This window comes from Gorilla gorilla, chromosome 4, assembly GCF_029281585.2.
Source record: "Gorilla gorilla gorilla isolate KB3781 chromosome 4, NHGRI_mGorGor1-v2.1_pri, whole genome shotgun sequence".
Classification (NCBI taxonomy): Eukaryota; Metazoa; Chordata; class Mammalia; order Primates; family Hominidae; genus Gorilla; species Gorilla gorilla.
Genome location: NC_073228.2, coordinates 54964858 through 54987641, shown reverse-complemented (window position 1 = coordinate 54987641; position 22784 = coordinate 54964858). Strand labels below are relative to the sequence as shown.

The following is a 22784-nucleotide window of genomic DNA, read 5'->3' as shown; positions in this document are numbered from 1 at the left end:
GGGAGAACAGTTGGAGTACTCTGAAGTCTAGGAAATGTCAATCGATTTTAGAAAATGGGAAGAAGAAAGAAATTATGAGCTTTTAACAGTAGAATTATTTGATGAAACTGGTATTTGAGAAAAACTGTTTCAACAACAGGGTAACTACTACAGAATCTGTCACAGGTTACAGAAGGAAGAAAAAACACATTAATATCTTCATAAAAAAATCAACCCACATTTTAGGACTATGAGATCATATTTTATCATCTACTTAGGGCTGGGACAATCATATGTAAATTCCAACAAGATGCTAAAGAAAAATATGTGTAATAGATTACTGTGGTCAATTCATGTATGCCACAAAAGCTCTATGAAATCCTAATTCAAGACACATACTGGAACAGGAGACATGGTCACAAAGGATAGGAGATGTTTCTAAGGGAAATAATAAATTAAAATGAAAGTTACAGTTGTACTCACTGAATCTAAAACCCAGCTGATTAAAAATTTGACAAAATAAAATTAAAAAGGTTATCTGTGCTCGTAAACACAATAAGATTAATGGTTATATCCAAAGTCCACAGAAAATCACTTTCCATACTTCAAAATATGCTGTTCTAAACTTTTTAATCAAAAACAAAAGAAAGCAAATTCCCCAAAACACAGTAACCCAAATACTCACCATATTGTTAACATTCTTTAAACAGTAGTGAGACCGCTTATAACCAAAGAAAACTTGTATTTGGAAATATTGATTAGACATTCCTTGTTGTGCTCAGTACTGACTTTGGTATGTGTGTTCTGCTGTCCTATTTTTATTGGAAGCTGAAAAAAAAGAAAAAAAACACGTTAAGAGCTTATCCTTAAAAACGACTATAAATAACTTACTTCCCATTGAAAATCATGACGTTTTAGGAAAACTGCATCAACCACAGATACCTATATTTGCATCTCTAACTCCGATTTTCAATCAAACTCCAATATATGATACACAGATATGTATATCTGCATCTCAAACACCAATATATGATAGCATTTATTATAGCAAATCTTAAATTCTTTGGAAACTTCCATTTTTGCAGCTTTCTTTCTGGAAGTCATAAATCTCTATCTACAAAATTAAATTCTTTACCCAGCACTATATAAGAAGAAATGATGACTCACAGAAATAGAGCTATCTCCTTGTGGCTAAAAATTATTTCAGAGAATGTCTGCAATAAAATGCATACAACCGTTTCCCTTATCCATTGAACTCAAACATTAAAAGAAAAACAGATCAAGAAAATCTATGCCCTAGACCCCTAGTCAATAATGGCAAACAACTGCTGATTGTTCAGAATCAAGAACAAACTATAAAACCTGGGAAAAAAAAATAAGACTGACTCAGTAAGATAAGCATCCTCAGCTACACAATTGAAGGGATAACAGAACACAAGTAGATAAATCCCATGAGAAAAAATATTCTATGAGAAGATCACATTTACATTTCTCTGTGAATGAGTTAAGTTCCACTGTCCAGAAGTTCATCTCTACTCTGCTCAAAAATAGCATTCTGTATTTAAAGCATCATGGACATACTTACTGTTAATATTAAACCCTGCTAATGTTAACAGAGAAACCTAGCAATGTTCCTCTGTGAAAAAAACAAACCTGAATATAACTTTCTCATTTTTAACACAGTACAACTAAAGGCGGAAAGAGACCGAGGGGCATGCCCAAGTTTGCTCAATCAGTTAATAATGGACGATTATTTTGATAGTAAAGAAATACTAAATAGGCTGGGCACGGTGGCTCATCCCAGCACTTTGGGAGGCCAAGGTTGGCAGACCATGAGGTCAGGAGATTGAGACCATCCTGGCCAACATGGTGAACCCAGACTCTACTAAAAATACAAAAATTAGCTGGGTGTAGTGCCACGCACCTGTAATCCAAGCTAGTCGGGAGGCTGAGGCAGGAGAATAGCGTGAACCCAGGAGGCAGAGATTGCAGTGAGCCGAGATTACGCCACTGCACTCCAGCCTGGCGATCGAGCGAGACTCCATCTCAAATTAAAAAAAAAGGAAATACTAAATGAAATGGGTGGGCGGGGGGAGCATTTTTAGAGTGTAAAGGAGGGGGCAGAACAGAAACTACAGAACTTCGTAATGTTAATTATAAAGATTATGGAGGAAAAAAACCTGAAAGGCCAAAAATGGAACTTTTAGAAGACAGCAGGAACTAAAATGCAGCTTGTGAATCTCCCTAAGTATCCCATAAAAATCAGAGAAACGGCCAGGTGCGGTGGCTCACATTTGTAATCCCAGAACTTTGGGAGGCCAAGGCAGGCAGATCACTTGAGGTCAAAAGTTCAAGACCAGCCTGGCCAACATGGTGAAACCCTGTCTTTACTAAAAATACAAAAAGTTAGCTGAGTGCGGTGGCATATGCCTGTAATCCCAGCTACTAGGGAGGCTGAGGCACGAGAATGGCTTGAACAGCAGGTGGAGGTTGCAGTGAGCTGAGATCGCACCACTGCACTCCAGCCTAGGCAACAGAGACTCTGTCTCAAAAAAAAAAAAAAATCAAAGAAACTAGAATTTCTCTAGTAAAACCACAAACTGATGAACATCTACATGAAAATGAAGGGACAAGGCCCCTCATTCCCAAACCCAGAGAAGTGAACAAATAGAAACAAACCATTTACAGCTACAAAACTGGTTGGCGACATGAGCGATAGCTCATGCCTGTAATCCGAGCACTTTGAGAGGCTGAGGCAGGAGGACTGCTTGAGTCCAGGAGTTCAACACCAGCCTGGGCAACAGAGTGAGACATCTTTACTTTAAAAAAAAAAAAATCTAGGCTTGGTAGTGTGTGCCTGTAATCCAGCTACTCATGAGGCTGAGGCAGGAGGACTGCTTGAGCCCAGAAAGTTGCTGTGATCTAGCCACTGCACTCCAGCCTGGGCAACAGAGCGAGATCCTGTGTCTGGAAAACAAAAAACAAAAATACTGGTGTGGTATAAGCATCTATGCAAGAGAAAGCAGGTCGTTAAGCCTGATCCCTGCCCCAACAATACCTTAAAAAAAAAAAAATTTGTGTATATGAGATTTACAAGCTGATATCTTGGGATGTGTATAGATAGAGCAAAATGGTTAATACAGTGAAAACATATCTATCATAGTTACTCTGTGTGTGTGTGTATGTGTTACGAGCAGCTAAATTACTTAATAAAAATCCTTAATACAATTTTGTTTTATTAACTATAGTTTTCATGTTATACATAAGCTCTCCAGACTTCTTCATTCTACATATCTGCTATTTTATTATCTATATAACCCCATTTCCTTCCTCCTCCTGCCCAAGGTAACCACTGTTTTATTCTCTGTCTCTGTACATTTGACTTTTTAAAAACATTCCACATATAAGTGAGATTATATAGTATTTTTCTTTTTGTGTGTGGTCTATTTCACTTAGCATAAGGTCCAACCATGTTGTGGCAAATGACAGAATATCCTTCTTTCTAAAGGCTGAATAACGTTCCATTGTATAAACACACACATACACACACATTTTCTTTATCAATTTGCCATCAACAGACATTTAGGTTGTTTCCATATCTTGGCTACCTTGTGAATAACACTGCAATGAACATGGGAGTGCAGACACCTTTATGAGGTGATTTCATTTCCTTTAAGTATCCACCCTGAAGGGGGACTTGCCCTAGCTATACTTCTGAAACACAAAAATTTCTATAAAATAAGGATTTTAAGTGATAACTGATTCTAAGGATATATTGTTTTATTATAGAGTTGACACGAAATTTTTGTCTCTATAAAATTACTTGCTAGGGATCTTCTATTTGATCATCCAAGATAACAGTATTGCTATAAACAACTACTAATTAGCACTTACTGAGCACAAGTACCAGGCACTAAACACATTATACACCTCACTGAGTCCCACAATTGTCATTATCCCAATTAATCTCTCAGTCTGAGTCTCGGCCACTCTCCTTTTATTCTCCCACCACTTTCCTTATTCATATTTTCAGAGATGCCATCCTGAACCCCACAGCAGTAAGCTTCCTTGACCTCTCCTACATGATTCTTATTACTGTAATTACATAACCAGATAATACGTTGTTTAATATCCACTGTTGTGCTAGAATGTAAATTCCATTTGAGCAGGGAAGGTATCTTTCTTGTAATTGTTTTATCCCTATCGTCAGGAGTTTTAAAAGGCAATTAGTACATGCTTGCTAAGAAAAGAAAAACGAACTGGTATGTTACACCGCCTCTTGCTGCCCTCAACAACCACCTTTTTACTGCCTAGGGCAGTATGCTTCTAACTGTTGTCCAAGAACAAGTGGTCTCTGCAAGTCTACCAACCAGTCTACAGATAATTTGGTGATCTCAGAGGAAGAGACCCACCAACGATTACCTTCACCTGTGTTTTACAAACTTGAACTGTAAAATAATATTTCTACAATTATCCTACTTCCTTACTTTGTTACTTCCTTAATGAGTGAAAATCTCTATACCATAAACCAGCAGCCTCTTTCCTTTATCTTGCTTCCAAGTCCGAAAATCAGACATATATCTTCCCAGGCAACCAACCACGCAATATTTTCTGGAACAAACTAATGTTCAAAGAAAAGACATACATTTAGAAAGCCTCCAACAATAAAGTTAGTTCTCCACCAACTTACCCTAGCCCATGCACATGAGCTTCCAATTATCTCACATTTAAGAGTAGATCTGCATTTTTTTCCAGCTTGAGGTATAATTGACAAAAATAATAATTTAAGGTCTACATGATAATTTAATAGATGTATACATTCTGAAATGATTACCACGATCAACTGACACATCCATCATCACAGTTACCGTGTGTGTGTGTGTGTGTGTGTGTGTGTGTGTCTGTGTAAAACATTTAAGATCTAAGAGTAGGCCAGGCGCAATGACTCATGCTGTAATCCCTGCACTTTGAGAGGCCAAGGCAGGCCAATCACTTGAGGACAGGAGTTTCAGACCAGCCTGGCCAACATGGTGAAACCTTGTCTCTACTAAAAATACAAAAGTTAGCCATGCATGGTGGCACATGCCTGTAATCCCAACTACTTGAGAGGCTGAGGCACAAGAATTTCTTGAACCCGGGAAGTGGAGGTTGCAGTGAGCTGAGATCATGCTACTGCACTCTAGCTTGGGCGACAGAATGAGACTCTTGTCTCAAAAAACAAAACAAACAAAACTTAGATATTTAAAGTGAAAACAGCTCAGAATCACCAGGTATAAGGAAACCTTATTAGCATGAGAGAAAAAGAACCAAGTACACACAACTAATTTTGAGAAAAAAGATAATGAAGAATGAGAAGAAAACTTCAAAATACAGTAAATTATTAGTATCTTCAAAAAGTACTTAAAAATGTAAAGAATGCTGCCTGTGATCCCAGCACTTTCGGAGGCCGAGGTGGGCAGACAGATCACGAAGTCAGGAGACTGAGACCATCCTGGCTAACACGGTGAAACCCCGTCACTACTAAAAATAACAAAACAAAAAAAAAAAATTAGCCTGTAGTCCCAGCTACTCAGGAGGCTGAGGCAGGAGAACGGCGTGAACCTGGGAGGCAGAGCTTGCAGTGAGCCGAGATTGCACCACTGCACTCCAGCCTGGGCAACACAGCAAGACGCAGACTCAAAAAAAAAAAAATTAAAGAATGCTATTTTTAATATAAAGAGAGCAGGCCAGGTGCAGTGGCTCACACCTATAATCTCAGCACTTTGGGAAGCCCAGGCGGGTGGATCACCTAAGGTCAGGAGTTCAAGACCAGCCTGGCCAACACAGTGAAACTTTGTCTCTACTAAAAATACAAAAATTAGCCAGGTGTGGTGGTAGGAACCTGTAATCCTAGCTACTCAGGAGGCTGAGGCAGGAGAATCACTTGAACCTGGGAGGTGGAGGTTGCAGAGTGCTGAGATCGTGCCATTGCACTCCAGCCTGGGCGACAGAGCCAGACTCTGTCTCAAGAAAAAGAAGGAAAAAAAGAAAAGAAAGAAAGAAAGAAAACATTAAAGAGTTGGAAGATAAAGTCAAGATATTTTCTACAAAAAAAGAACAAAAGAAAGACCATGAAAGAAAAAAAAAGTAAAAAATTACGTGAGTAATCAATTCCAACATGTGAAAAAAAGAAAAAAATTAATAAATAAGATAGGAAGACGTTGCCAAAGAATAATACAAGAAGTTTTCCAGACTTGAAGAGTCTCTAAACTAAGTAAGACCCATTTGGTATCCCAACATGTTATTATTGAACTGCAGAATAGCAAGGATAAAGAAAAAAAAATTCCAAGGATTCTAGAAGAGAAAAAATAAACAGATTGATGACAATGTAACAGAAACCAGAATGGCATTGGGGTTAGCAATAATCTCAGTGATAAACTAAAAGGCAATGGAGAAATTCTTTCCAAATTCTGAGAAAAAAAATTATTTTCATATTAGAACTTAACACCTAGACAAATTATCAATTTTTTTTTCAAAAAAGGTAGAATAAAGACATTCTCAAACATTCAAGGTCTCAAAATTTATCTCCTTTGTACTTTTTTTTTTTTTTCCAGCAAGCTAGTGGAAGGTGTGCTGTAAATGAATGAGATCCACAAAACAAGGAAATCAACACAGGAGACAAGCAATAGGAATTTCCAAAATGATGGTGAAGGGAGAACACAGGATGATAGCTGCACACCTGGCATAGCAAGCAGCCAATTCTAAACAGTAGCATGGGAGGAAACCCTCAAGGAAAATGGTCACACCGGACAGATTAACAGGTTTGACCCTATGTGAAACACTGTACTGAGAACATGTTAATGATGTAAAGAAATAACAATAGGGACATAAAAACTGAAGCAAATGAAAAAAATGAGACTAAATGAGACTTATTACATTTAGGAGACACAAACATTGTACCAGAAAGTAAACTTAATCACAGTACACTACTTGGCTCAGCCTCAAACAATATTACATACATCTAATTGTAGTCCCAGAAGAAAACTAATAGAAATACAGAAAAGAAACAATATTTGAGAAGGTAATGGCTTTTTAGAACTGTTAGACAACAACAAATGTCAGTCCCAAGAAGTCCAAAAACTCAAAGCAGAATAAATAGAGATCCATATACCTACAAACATTTTGGTGAAACTACAGAACAAAAAGGAGACCTAAAAAAACAACCGGAGAGAAAATATCACCTATGAAATAAAGGCAATTATGTCAACTGAATTCTCAATGGCTAGATAGCAGACAGATAGTGAAATAGTATCTTTAACATACTGAGGGAAACATAACTGTCCAGAATTCTATATATCCAGCAAAACTATCATTCCAGAATAAGAGAGAAATAAAGATACAGTAGTCCCCCCTTATCCACGGGGCATAAGTTCCAAGACCCCCAGTGGATGCCTGAATCCAGGGATAGTACCGAACCCTATATATATACTATGTTTTTTCCTACACATACATGCCTACAAAAAAGTTTAATTTATAAGACACAGTAAGAGATCGACAATAATTACTAATTTTAAAAAAAGAACAATTATAACAATATGCCAGCGTCACTACTCCTCCTCCTTGGGGCCATTACTATATAAAATAAGGGTTAACTGAACACAGCACTACAATATCATGACAGTCAATCTGATAAATGAGATGGCTACTAAGTGACTAACAGGCAGGTACCATACACAGCGTGGATACACTGGACAAAGGGATGATTCGCATCCCAAGTAAGACGAAGCAGGACTGTGTGAGATTTCATCACACTACTCAAAACAGCATGCAATTTTAAACTTATAAATTGTTTATTTCTGGAATTTTCTATTTAACATTTTCAGACTGCAGTTGACTGTGGGCAACAAACCATGGAAAGCAATACTGCTGATAAGTGGTGTTGGGGTGGGGGAGACTACTGTATTTTCTTTCTTTCCTTTTTTTTGAGACAGAGTCTTGCTCTTTCAGCCAGGCTGGAGTGCAGTGGCACGATCTCGGCTCACTGCAACCTCCACCTCCCAGGTTCACGCCATTCTCCTGCCTCAACCTACTGAGTAGCTCAGGCTACAGATGCCCGCCACCACGCCCGGCTATTTTTTGTATTTTTAGTAGAAATGGGGTTTCACCGTGTTAGCCAAGATGGCTCATTAGGATGGCTACTATCAAAAAGGGACATGAAATAAGGCCAGATGCAGTGGCTCATGCCTGTAATCCCAACATTTTGGGAGGCCGAGGCAGGCAGATCACTTGAGGTCAGGAGTTCAAGACCAGCCTGGCCAACATGGCGAAACCCCATCTCTACTAAAAATACAAAAATTAGCCAGACATGGTGGTGGGTGCCAGTAGTCTCAGCTACTAGGGAGGCCAAGGCAGCAGAATCACTTGAACCAAGGAGGCGGAGGTTGCAGTGAGCCCAGATCACACCACTGCATTCAAGCCTGGGCAATAGAGTGAGACTCTGTCACAAAAAAAAAAAAAAAAAAAAAGACACAAAATGACAAATGTAAATGAGGATATGGAGAAATTGGAACCCTTGTGCACTACTGATGGGAAAGTAAAATAGTGCATCTACCTATGGAAAACAGTAAAACAGTTCCTCAAGGTATTACAAATAGAATTACCATATGATCCAGAAACCCTACTTCTAGGTACATATGCAAAAGAACTGAAAGCAGGGTCTTGAAGTGGTATCTGCACACCCATGTTCACAGCAGCATTATTTACAATAACCAAAAGGTGAAAATAACCCAAATGTCCTGAATGGATGAAGAAAATGTGGTTTACACAAATAACAGAATATTATTCATCCTTTAAAAGGAAGGAAATTCTGACATATGCTGCAATGTGGATTAACCTTCAAGACATCATACTAACGGAAACAAGCCAGTTATAAAAAGACAAATACTGTATGACGCCACTTATTTGAGGTATCCAGGGTAGTCAAATTCATAGAAATAGAAAGTAGAATGGTGGTTTCCAGTGGCTGGGAACATGGAGGAGTGGGAAGTTCTAGTTTAATGAGAAAAGGGTTTCAGTTTTTTGAGATGAAGGGAGTTCTGTAGATTGGTTACACAACAAGGTGAATGTACTTAAAACACTATTGAACTATACACTTAGGAACAGTTAAGATGGTAACTTTTATGTTATGTACATTTTTCCACACTTAAACATAAGATTAAGGCCAGGCACGGTGGTTCATGCCTGTAATCCCAGCACTTTGGGAGGCCGAAGCAGGTAGATCCTCTGAGGTCAGGAGTTCGAGACCAGCCTGGCCAAAATGGTGAAATCCCATCTCTACTAAAAATACAAAAATTAGCCAGGCATGGTGGCAAGCGCCTGTAATCCCAGCTACTTGGGTGGCTGAGGCAGGAGAATCACTTGAACTCGGGAGGCAAATGTTGCAGTGAGCTGAGATCACGCCACTGTACTCCAGCCTGGGCGACAAGAGTGAAGCTCCGTCTCAAAAAATAAATAAATAAGTAACATTAAAAAGTTAGGGGAAAAATGCATAGCAGAATAAACCCAAGGAAAGAAAGTGTAACAACAAAATTAACAAAACAGTAAACAAAGTTTAAAAAGCTAAGAAATGAGTCTTTTTATTTTTTTGAGATGGAGTCTCACTCTGTGGCCCAGGCTGGAATGCAGCGGCATGATCTCGGCTCACTGCAACCTCCGCCTCCTAGGTTCAAGCGATTCTCCTGCCTCGGCCTCCTGAGTAGCTGGGATTACAGGCGTCCGCCACCACACCCAGCTAGTTTTTGTATTTTTAGTAGAAACGGTGTCACTATGTTGGTCAGGATGGTCTCAAACTCCTGACTTCAAGTGATCCATCTACCTCAGCCTCTCAAAGTGCTGGGATTACAGGCATGACCCACCAAGTCTGGCCTAGAAATGAGTCTTTAAAGGTACACTGAGGCCAGCCACAGTGGCTCACGCCTGTAATCCTAGCACTTTTGGAAGCCAAGACAAGAAGATCATTTGAGCCCACGAGTTCAAGACCAGCCTGGGCAACAAAGTGAGACCCCGTCTCTACAAAAAAACATTTAAAAATTAGCTAGGGATGGTGACAAGTGCCTGTAGTCCCACCTACTTGAGAGGCTAAGGTGGGAGGATTGCTTGAGCCCAGGAGGTTAAGGCTGCAGTGAACAGTGATCACACCACTGCAGTCCAGCCTGGATGAGAGAGTGAGATCCTCTCTCAAAAAAATAAAATGAAATACACAAACAGAAAAAAAAATAAAGAAAAAATAAAGAAATAAACATTAGGAGTGAAATATTAGACATAACTTCAGTTAACACAGAGATCAAATAGATTATATAAACTCCCCAATTGATTTTGTAAGGCTAGAACCACCCTGATATGAAATCCAGACAATGGCTATATAAGAAAATTACAAACCAATCTTACTCAAACATAGATGCAAACATCCTAAACAAAATATCAGCAAGTTTACACCAACAACTGATTTGTTAAATTTTTACATTTCAATAAGAACAGCCCACAAAATGTAACATCAATGTAATTATTAGAAATCACGAAAAGCCACAGGGAGGGGGCTCCAAGATGGCCAACTAGCTGCAGCCAGTAGGAACATCTCCCAAAGGACTAGGATGACTCGCACACTCTTAGCAGATCTTCAGAGGGAAAGCACTGAGTGCTGACAGAGGGAAGACACAGATGCTGAACTGAAGAGGGAAGAAGCAAGGAACCCTGCACAGGGCTACCGCGCACCGGGACTTTTTCCTGGCCCCCAGTGACTCCTGAAGAGGCAGTTGAGTTGAACAGGGAAGCAGCAACCCACTCTCACCAGGGGACTCTGGAATCCCTGCAGGAGGAGACTCCTCCACAAGGAGACCCCTCAACCACCAAGGACACTTGAGCTGGCAGGGAAAGCTGCTTAGAGAAGTGGTAGGGGCAGAACTCCAGCCAGAGCAGAGCTCAGAGGTTTTGGTGCTGGAGCATCTGTAGTGCAACAGGGCCAGGAATGCCCATCCCCCAAGGCTCGACTTGCTCCCATAGGAGACTTTAGCCCTAGAGGAACTGCCAGACCTGAACTCTGCAGGGCAGTCTTGCCCATAAGGTGGGGGTGGTGTGACCTGAGTACCCTCAGTCTGCTGGTCTCTCATGGGGCCCCAGCCTGGCCAGGATGCTTGCAGTACTGCCAGGGGGGCCACATACAAGCTCCTGCACTGACAAGGTGCTGACAGGCAGAGTGCTCCACCACCGTGATCCCTGTGGAAAAGCACGAGCCTGCCAATACCCTCCTCCCACTGAAGGCTGCTCCATGCTGCTTTGCCGGCAGGCACTCACCCATGGCCACCCCACAAATGCTTTGCCCACATGTGTGCACAGGTGTACCTTGTTTTCCCTTCCCCGCCAGCACACATATGTGCAAGCACCCTCCCATGCCACTGCAGCCAGCGTGAGTACACCCTGCCCATCCCTCCATGGCCATTGTCAAGGGAGCACTGGCAGGTACAGAGCCCACCAGTGCCATCTCCACCAGCACTGAGCCCCTGCACCAAGATGAAACTAGGCAGAGAAAACAGAGGACCCATCCCCACGCCTTAGCGGCCACTGAAGCCAGCATGAACGTGCACAGAGGGCACACCCAGTCCTGCACCCACCAGCACCCTGCCCCTGTGCTAACACCACCATCAGTGCATGTGTACCAGCAGCCCCCCACCCTGGCCTTACTGCCACTGTTGCTGCCAATGCCCACATGGAGGCCAGCACCCTGTGGCCTTGCTGCCACTGCTACTGGCACATGCGAACAAGAATTGATTCCACTGCCACCCCCTACACTTTGGTTGGCACAACCCACGGGAGTATTGTGACCAGAGGTCCAGGAGCACCTCGGCCCCTCCAGTGCAGCAGGTTCCTAACCTTAAAGAACCAGAGAACAAAGCTGGGGCCCAATGCCAGTCCCCCAGAGTTAAAGGACCCATGTGCTCTGGGAGTCCTGAGATGAGCCCTGGCCCCTCCAGTGATGAAGCCAGTTAACTGAACCCACCTTGTACCACAAACATCCAAGGTCATCATATAGGATAAAAAAAAACAAAAAAACCAGCAACTTCAAAGACTGAAGGAACATCAGCCCACAAAGATGACAAAGCACCAACACAAGAACTCTGATGACTCAAAAAGCCAGAGCATCTTCTTTCCTCTAAAACAAACGACTGCACTAGGTCTCCGGCAAGGGTTCTGAACTGGACTGAGATGGTTGAAATGACAGAAACAGAATTCAGAATATGGATAGGAATGAAAATCATTGAGATTCAGGAGAATGTTGAAACCCAATCTAAGGAAGCTACCCACAATAAAATGATACAGAGCTGACAGACAAAATAGCCAGTATAGAAAAGAATATAAATGACCTCATAGAGCTGAAAAACACTCTGTAAGAATTTCATGGCCGGGCGCAGTGGCTCACGCCTGTAATCTCAACACTTTGGGAGGCCAAGGCAGGCGAATCATGAGGTCAGGGGTTCAAGACCAGCCTGGTCAACATGGTGAAACCCCGTCTCTACGAAAAATACAAAAAATCAGATGGGTGTAGTGGCGGGCGCCTGTAATCCCAGCTACTCAGGAGGCTGAGGCAGGAGAATCGCTTGAATCCAGGAAGCAGAGGTTGCAGTGAGCTCAGATCACGTCACTACTCTGTCTCAAAAAAAAAAGAAAAAAAAAATTTCATAATGCAATCGCAAGTATTAACAGTAGAACAGACCAAGCTGAAAAAAGAATCTCAGAGCTTGAAGACTGGCTTTCTGAAATAAGACAAGAATAAAGACAAAAGAATGAAAAGGAACAAACAAAACCCCCAAGAAATATGAAATTATATAAAGAGACTAAATATACGATTCAATGGTATCCCTGAAAGATATGGGGAGAAAGGCAGCAACTTGGAAAACATATTTCAGGATATCATTCATGAGAACGTCCTCAACCTAGCTAGAGAAGTCAACATTCAAATTCAGGAAATAAAGAGAACTCCCGCAAAACACTTCACAAAAAGATCATCTCCAAGAAACATAATCATCAGATTCTCCAAGGTAGAAATGAAAGAAAAAAATGTTAAAGGCGGCTAGAGAGAAAGGACGTGTCACCTATAAAGTGAAGCCCATCAGACTAACAGTGGACCTCTCAGTAGAAACTATACAAGTCAGAAGAGATTGGAGGCCTATATTCAACATTCTTTTTTTTTTTTTTTTTTTTTTTTGAGACGGAGTCTCGCTCTGTCGCCCAGGCTGGAATGCAGTGGTGCGACCTAGGTTCACTGCAAGCTCCGCCTCCCGGGTTTACTTACGCCATTCTCCTGCCTCAGGCTCCCGAGTAGCTGGGACTATAGGCGCCGGCCACCATGGCCAGCTAATTTTTTGTATTTTTAGTAGAGACAGGGTTTCACCACATTAGCCAGGATGGTCTCGATCTCCTGACCTCAAGATCTGCCCGCCTCGGCCTCCTAAAGTGCTGGGATTACAGGCGTGAGCCACCACACCCAGCCACAACATTCTTAAAGATAAGAAATTCCAACCCAGAATTTCATATTGGGCCAAACTAAGCCTCATAAGCAAAGGAGAAATAAGATCCGTTTCAGACAAGCAAATGCTGAGGGACTTCATTAGTACCAGACCTATCTTACAAGAGCTCCTGAGAGCAGCACTAAATATGGAAAGGAAAGAACATTATCAGACACTAAAAAAAAACACACTTAAGTACATAACCAGTGACACTACAAAGCAACCATACAAACAAGTCGGCATAATAACCAGCTAACAACACGATGACAGAATCAGATCCACACATATCAATACTAACCTTGAATGTAAACGGGCTAAATGCCCCAGTTAAAAGGCACTGAGTGGCAAGCTCAATAAAGAAGCAACAACCCTAGGGTTGGGTGCAGTGGCTCACGCCTATAATCCTAACACTTTGGGAGGTCGGAGCAGGTGGATCACTTGAGCTCAGAAATTTGAAACCAGCCTGGCCAACAGGATGAAACCCCATCTCTAAAAAAAAAAAAAAAAAAATACAAAAATCAGCCAGGCATGGTGGCACACGCCTGTAGTCCCAGCTACTGAGGAGGCTGAGGTGGGATGATGGCTTGAGACCAGGTGATCAAGGCTGCAGTGAACTGTGATTGTGCCACTGCATTCCAAAAACAAAACCAAACAAAACAGAAGTGCAAGGTACAGAAGAGGTCAATGTACAAAAAAATATATTAATTAAAAACAATACATAGCTTCCCAATGTCATCTCCCCATTCAACATTAAAAGCCCTCAACAGACACACAGAGAAAAAAAAAGATTGAAGATAAAGAAACAAAGCTACAACTATTTGTAGATCATCCACTGTCTACATAGATAACCCCAAAGAATCTAGATATAAGTCAATAAAAGCACAAAAACAGGCCAGATGTGGTGGCTCACACCTGTAATCCTAGCACTTTGGGAGACTGAGACCAGAGGATCACTTGAGGCCAAGAGTTTAAGACCAGCCTGGGCAACATAGCAAAACCCCGTTTCTTTAAATTAAAAAAAAAAAAGTATGAAGACAAAACATAAGTTAGTTTCATTTCTATATACAATCAGAAAATACAACTTTTTAAATATGTATAAATAATAAAAATACTCTAGGAAAAATTGACATTTTATGTAGAAGTTCTTTACATAAGAATAAAAGTATAAAACTTAACTGGAATGATTTTTTAAAACATAAAATAAATAGAAAGTCATATTATGTTCTTAAATAGGAAGCCTCAATATCATAACAATGTCAATCAATTCTTCCCAACTTGATCCAAAGACTCAATGCAATACCATTCAAAATCCCGGTATCATTTTTTGTGGAAATCAATAAGCTGACTGTAAAACCAATATGGAAAGGCATTATTATCAGTCTTTTGGGGACCTGCCATACTTTATACTAAGAATTATTATAAAGCAACCACAATCAGGACAAATAATCAAGTGGATTACTGGCACTAGAGGAGAGAGCCGAACTGAGAGTCTAGAAACTGAGCCTGTGCATATACTGACACTTAATATTCACCCAAGCAAGCACTGAGATCACAGGAGAAAAAATGCACTACTCAATAAATAGGCTGGAACAATCAGTTATCTGTTATCATATGGCAAAAAAATAAAAGTGGATCCTTACAAAAAGTCTTTCCATGTGGATTAGAGACTTCCATGTAAAAGTGAAAAGCAAACAATTTTTAGAAAATAGAGAATTATCTTAATGATATGAGACACAAAAAAATTTTAAAACATAAATCATAGAAGACTGATAAATTCAGCTGCAGTAAGATCAAGAATTTCAATCACCAAAGTTTTCTTTAATCCAATCATAAATCGGAAAAGATATTTGCAACACAAATCAAGAATTAGATCTAGGCCAAGCACTGTGGCTCAAACCTATAATCCCAACACTTTGGGAGGCTGAGGTGGGTGGATCACTCGAGCTCACGAATTCAAGACCAGCCTGGGGAACATGGCAAAACCCCATCTCCACAAAAAATACAAAAATTAGCCGGGCACAGTGGTGCGTACCTGTAGTCCCAGCTACTCAAGAGGCTGAGGTGGGAGGATAGCTTGAGCCTAGCCAAGGTTGCAGTTAGCCAAGATTGCACCATTGCACTTTAGCCTGGGTGACAGAGCCAGACTCTGTCTCAAAAAACAAGAGAGTTAGATCTAAAACCATAAAAAATTGCTATTAATCAATCAGGAAAAATTAAACAATCCAAACAGAAAAATGGGCAAAAAGTATATACAGACATTTCACAGGATTAGAAACACAAATACATTTCACAGAATAAATAACACAAATGCTCTATGAATATCTGAAAAGAAACTAAACCTCATTGACAGTCAAGGAAATACAGATTCAAATTACAATGAAACAACATTTCTTACCCACCAGATACATAATTTTTTTTCTTTTTTTTTAGACAAAGTGTCGCTCTTGTTGCCCAGGCTGGAGTGCCATGGCAGGATGTCAGCTCACTGCAACCTCCACGTCCCAAGTTCAAGCAATTCCCCTGCCTTAGCCTCCCGAGTAGCTAGGACTGCAGGCGCATGCCACAACGCCCAGCTAATTTTTTTGTATTTTCTAGCAGAGATCGGGTTTTACCACGTTGGCCAGGCTGGCCTTGAACAGGCATAAGACACTGCACCCGGCCCCATAAAATTTTTTAAAGAAACAATTCTAAGCTTTGGCAAGGACACAGAGCAATAGGAATACTTATACATTGCAGTTGGGAGTGTCAACTGATTCAATCACTTTAAAAAATAATTTGGTGGCCATGCGCAGTGGCTCACACCTGTAATCCTAGCACTTCAGGAGACCAAGGTGGGCAGATCACTTGAGGTCAGGAGTTCGAGACCAGCCTGGCCAACATGGTGAAACCCCGTCTCTAATAAAAATACAAAAATTAGCTGGGCATGGTGCTCGTTCCTGTAACCCCAGCTACTCAGGAGGCTAAGGTAGGAGAATCGCTTGAACCCGGGAGGCAGAGGTTGCAGTGAGCCCAGATCATGCCATTGTATTCCAGCCTGGGGGAGAAGAGAGAAACTCCATCTCAAAAAAAAAATTAATTAAAAATTTCTAAAAATTAGAAAAATTTGGCATTACTTAGTAAAGCTAAACAAACCCATACCCCATAAAATGAAACATTCTGCTCCCAGATATATACTCTAAATTCCTGCATGTGCACAAAAGACATGAATAAGAATGTTCATAAGCAGCATTGTTAGTAATAGCAAAAAACTAGAAACAATCCCAATGTGCATCAATAGCCCAGATAGTGACATATACAAATAATGAACTACTGTATAGCAGTAAAACTGAATGAACTGCATACAATACCATAGATAATGCTCAAAAGAAAAATGATGCTTACAAAAGAAATCAGAATACTTACAGTATTATTCCATTACATGAAAATCAAAATAAGTAAACAAAGCAATACATTGTTCATGGAGACATAAAGAAAAGCAAGGAAATTTTAAAATACAATTCAAGATAGTGGTAGGGGGAATGGTAAGAAAAGAACTGTGATTTGGGCCATAGAGGTGTTTCCACAGCATTGGGAATGTTGTTTTTTTACTTTGTGAATTGATAAGAGTTCACCATGTTTTTTTTAAGTATAAACTGTACAAACATGATTCATATAATCTTACAAGTTTCACAGTATGTTTTAAGTCAAATAAAAATTCAAGGCCAGGCACGGTGGCTCATGCATGTAATCCCAGCACTTTGGGAAGCCGAGGCGGACAGATCACCAGGTCAGGAGATTGAGACCATCCTGGCTAACACAGTGAAACACCACCTGCACTAAAAATACAAAAAAAAAATTAGCCGGGCATGGTGGTGAGCACCTGTAGTCCCAGCTACTCGGGAGGCTGAGGCAGGAGAATGGCATGAACCTGGGAGGCAGAGCTTGCAGTGAGCCGAGTTCGCACCACTGCATTCCAGCCTGGGCGACAGAGCAAGACTCTGTCTCAAAAAAAAAAAAAAATTCAAGAATACAATATATGCTTCCTGAAGCATTGTTTATAATAAAACAAAAACACAAGCAAAAAAAAAAAAAAACCCTGAAAACAAATTAAATGTTCTTCTATACCAGAAATGGATAAACTGACATACTGATAATAGAATATTATACGTGCAGTTAAAATGAGTTAACTTAATACAATGTATAAATAGGGAGCAAGTCTTAGAATAGGTTTAAAAAGCAAGCTGCAAGGCCAGGAGTGGTGGTTCACACTTATAATCCCAGCACTTTGGGAGGCCAAGGTAGGAGGATTGCTTGGGGCCGGGAGTTTGAGATCAGCCTAGGCAACAAGGCAAGGCCCTGGCTCTACGAAAAGAAATTAAAAATAAAAAATAAAATTTAAAAAAGCAAATTGCAGAATATTTACAAGAATATTTTTTATGTAAAAATGTTAAACTGTAACTTCTTATGAACACAAACACATGTAATAAAAGGATAAAAATCGACAGAGTACAAATTAACTCCAGAATAGTAGTTAACAGAGAGGATAGAATGGGATTGGAGAGCGGTTTAAAGACAGCTTCAGCTATATCTGGGATCATTTGCAAATTAGAAGTATTTATAATTTAAAAATAAAAATATCCTCCCAAAAGAAAAATACAAAAATATTCTCTCTCCTTCTCCCCCTAACACATAAACATACAAAGAGACAAAAATAATAGAAAAGAGAAAAAATGCTTTCTAGAACAAATGCAATGAACAATGGAATAGGAGGCTACTTGCCACTATCGCCCAAGCTGGTACATTCAACCTTGCTTAAACGAATGTTATTCTTGGATTTCCCAGCCCTTAGAATTGTGAGAAGTAAGTTTCTGTTGTTTATAAACTACCAAATCTGTGGTATTTTGTTATAGCAGCCTAAACTGACTAAGATATTTACCAAAACAAGCTGCCTCTAGGTCATCATTTTACATTTCAACTATCTTCACTTGCAAAAATTAATTATTTTCCTAACATTATTCTTTAAAATGCCATCTGGCCAGTGCGGTGGCTCATGCCTATAATCTCAACACTAGGAAGGCTGAGGTGGAAAGATCACTTGAGACTAGAAGTTAGAGACTAGCCCGGGTAACAGAGACAGATCCTGTCTCTACAAAATAAAAAGCCATCAGCCAAATTTCTCAATAATCCCTTTTCCTCGCTGTATAAAGAAATAATGCAGCTAATGCTAAAAATGAAAATGGAAAATAAGGATTCTGAAAGACTGAGAATGAAGATTATACACATTTAACCATATATATAAATATGGTTGTTAACTCTCCCATAAAGTCAAATAGCCACAATTAAATTATTTGATGTTTACCTGAGATTTGAATTTTTAAGAACATATTAACAAAATATCCTAGCACAATTCACAAACTATACAAGTAATAAATGAAAAATTGTAGAAGAAAAGTCAGCACAATCAGTGAAGATTCCCATGTAGGCTTCATCTCCTTCATGGGATTGAGAAAACAGTTTTTGAATGGCAAAGATTCTATGAGCTAGTTTTAAAATGGCAGTTCAAGCACCTGCCACTGTGCTAAGTTTATAACTTAATTCAAGCCAGAAGCTTGAGCTATTTAGTCATGTACTAATGGCCAGGTTACTTATCAGGCTGAATGAAGGAGAATTTCATTCATTAAAAAAAGAAAGATGCAGATCAAAATAAACTTGGACTCATCATGAAGAGGGTAGAGCCGATAGAAATTTAGCTACGAGGCTTAAGCCTAGAAGTCCTCTTGACTTTCACATTGAGATGACCCACTAGTCTATTTTTAACCATTTCTTCTCCATACCAAAATGATTCCATTATATTCAACCAGGAAAATAAAAAATTCACCTTCAATTGAGATTACAAACCATACACTTCATATAATTAAATTTCAGCTTATCTGAAAACCAATATGCAAATGAAATTACAGAGGTAGAAATGCTCTTTTGGCCCATAAGTAGACAACAACTAAAGAAGACAAAGCAGATGCAATTAGATGTTTAAGCCAACAGCACCCATTCAAGCAAAATAAAACAATGTGATACCTATTTCAATGCAAGACTGCATCTAAAGCAGTTGAGGGCATTTGCTTTGATGTGGGGGTGGGAGGAAGGGTCTCCAAAGATAAAGCAGGAAATAACTTCAAAACAACTTTTGGGATCAAAGCCCATTTTTAAGTCCTTTAGGAATAACTGAAAGCAATTTTCCCCTTTATTCAAAACAATAAACAAGAAACTTGTCATTTACAACTCCTCCCTCTCAACTCTTATTCACTTAAATCTCCTCCTTTCTCTTATTCAATTAAATCTCCTCCTTTCCTCCTTACCCCTATCATCCATCTGAAGCCTTCCAATTTCATCTCCTAAACAAATCTCATGTCCAGCTTGCCCCTGATTTCCTATGAGTACCCTGGCTCAGATTATCCCTATTATAACAATTTCTTAATTAGTATTCTTGCCTTTACTGTCCTTTCAAATCCATCTTCTATATCACTACCAGGAAACACTCTTCAAAACATGTGAGCATGCCACTCACTTGCTTAATACTCTTCAACGGCTCCCTGTAACCCACAGAATAAAGTTAAAATTATTTCATTCATTCAACAGTTAATTGCCTATTATAACCAAGCAAGAACTGTGCTAGGCCTGGGGATATTAATGGGACACCATTGAAACACTTGCATCCTTCAGAACCAGAATAATTCCTGTAGGATGAAAAAGTCAAAGTAAATTCTTCCCAGAAAAAAATTCAGCATCTGTGAAAATCCTCAATAAAATTGTGGCAGACCGAATCCAGCAGTACACCAAAAAGCTTATGCCCCATGATCAAGTCAGCTTCATCACTGGGATGCAAGGCTGGCTCAACATATGTAAATCAATAAACGTAATCCATCACATAAACAGAACCAATGACAAAAACCACACGATTATCTCAATAGATGAAAAGGCCTTTGATAAAATTCAACACCCCTTCATGCTAAAAACTCTCAATAAACTAGGTATTGACAGAAAGCATCTCAAAATAATAAGAGTTATTTATAACAAACCCACAGCTGGGCGCCTGCAGCCCCAGCTACTCGGGAGGCTGAGACAGGAGAATGGCGTGAACCCGGGAGGCGGAGCTTGCAGTGAGCCAAGATTGCACCTCTGCACTCCAGCGTGGGTGACAGAGCGTAACTCCATCTCAAAAAAAAAAAAAAAAGTGATTTGCATATAGAAGGGACTCAATAAATATTTGTTGAATGAATGAATATATGAAATAAAATCTTCCATGCTCTTGAAGAGAAGCATTTGTCATATAACTGGTCTTATATGGCAGAATGTCCCTTGTTTACCATTCTTATTCCCTTCTAACCAAATCATGATATGTATTTTTAGGTATTCTTTGGCATTTTTTTGAACGCCTGGAAAAATGCTAAAATATGGTTTAAAACTCAATGTTTGTGAATTAGGGGTTAGGTGCAGCCTGACTTAAGGGATAAGGGCTGAACTATAGAGAAACTGAATTATGCTTTCAAATATGGTACGCATATGGAACTAATAAATGGTTGTTTTTTTAAAAACTAGGTTAAATGTGGTAAATGCACTCTTTTAATTCAGTGTTTTATTAAATTTTGGTATATGTTGTGTTACAAGCATAAAAGTTTCTGAAAGAATTTTTGGGCCTAGAAGTTGTGGGAATTGTCGCTTTCTTTAACTTTTGATTTGAAACAATCACAAATTACACTGGATTCTTAAAAATGTTGTAGGATCTTTAGGGAGCTCAACTGCAGTCCAGATGCTGATTTTTTTTTTTAAATACTTTAAGTAATTTTAAAAACAGAAGACATGCGAGACCAAAGGCTAAAAGCAACAAACGACTGCTCAGACAAAACAAAAAAGACCTAAATAAATGGAGAGATATACTATACTAATGACTAAGACTCAGTGGTTGTTAAGATGTCAGTTCTCCTCAAACTGATCAACAGATTCAAGACAATTACAATCATGATCCCATCAGCCTTTTTTGGAGAAGACAGCAAAGAGATGATTAAAATTTATACGGAAATGTGAAGGATGTAGAGTATGCAGAACTTTGAAAAAGAAGAAAAAGGTTTTAGGACTTGCAATTCTGACTTCAAGACAATATAAAGTTACCAAATAATCCGAATACTCCAACAGGGCTAGACAAACAGATTTTTGGAGCAGAATAAAGATTTCTGAAAGAGATCCCACTTATGCAGCCACGCGATGTTCCCAAAGCAACCCGGTGAGAAAAGGAGACTCTTTTCAACAAATGGTGAAAAACAACTGGATAGCCACATGCAAAAAACTCAGACTTACAAAAGTAACTTCAGACGCATCACAGACCTAAATATAAATTAGCAAAAGCAAATCCTTTTAGAGGAAATAAAGGAAATTACCTTGAAGACTTTGAGGTTAGGCAAAAGTGTCTTAGCTCACAGTAAGCAATAGCTCACAGTAAGCAATAACTACAAAAGAAAACACTGATAAATTAAACCTAGCAGATATAAATATTTCTGCTCATCAAAAGGTACAGTTAAAATAAATAGGTAGGCCGGGCGCGGTGGCTCACGCCTGTAATCCCAGCACTTTGGGAGGCCGAGGCGGACGGATCACGAGGTCAGGAGATCGAGACCACGGTGAAACCCCGTCTCTACTAAAAATACAAAAAGTTAGCCGGGCGTAGTGGCGGGCGCCTGTAGTCCCAGCTACTCGGGAGGCTGAGGCAGCAGAATGGCGTGAACCCGGGAAGCGGAGCTTGCAGTGAGCCGAGATCGCGCCACTGCACTCCAGCCTGGGTGACAGAGCGAGACTCCGTCTCAAAAATAATTAAATAAATAAATAAATAGGTAAACCACATAGACTTGGGGAAAGTATTTACAAAACATTTATCTAACAAAGGGTGAGTATTTAGGACATATAAACACCTTCTGCAACTCAAATAGATGAAAAACGAAAACAAAGAACAGTAAAGGCGAAATGAACAAACTCATCACAAAAGAGAACACACAAATGGCCAACACACAAGCTAAAACGTGCTCAATATCACCAGTTATCATGAAAATGTAAATTCAAACCACCGTGATACCACTTCTGGTCAAGATGGAGTGAATTAAGGGGACCAGATTTAGCCTCCTTGCGTGAAATAATAAAAACCTAATAAAATGAATGAAACAACAGCACTGAAGATATTGGACAAGTAACAAAAGACAGTGATCCCTGGAAGACAAAAAACAAACGGGCCACACGTGTGCC

General features: G+C 39.7%; 1 protein-coding gene across 1 annotated transcript in view; it reads right to left on the bottom strand.

Annotated features, from left to right (window-relative positions):
• Positions 1-22784, bottom strand: part of LOC115933340 (neurofibromin-like) — an 85325-nt gene that overhangs the window by 49184 nt on the left and 13357 nt on the right. Inside the window, exon 2 of the mRNA XM_063706488.1 lies at positions 665-807. Within this exon, the coding sequence (XP_063562558.1) occupies positions 665-745 (81 nt within the window). The 5' untranslated portion in view covers positions 746-807. The remainder of the gene's footprint in view (positions 1-664; positions 808-22784) is intronic.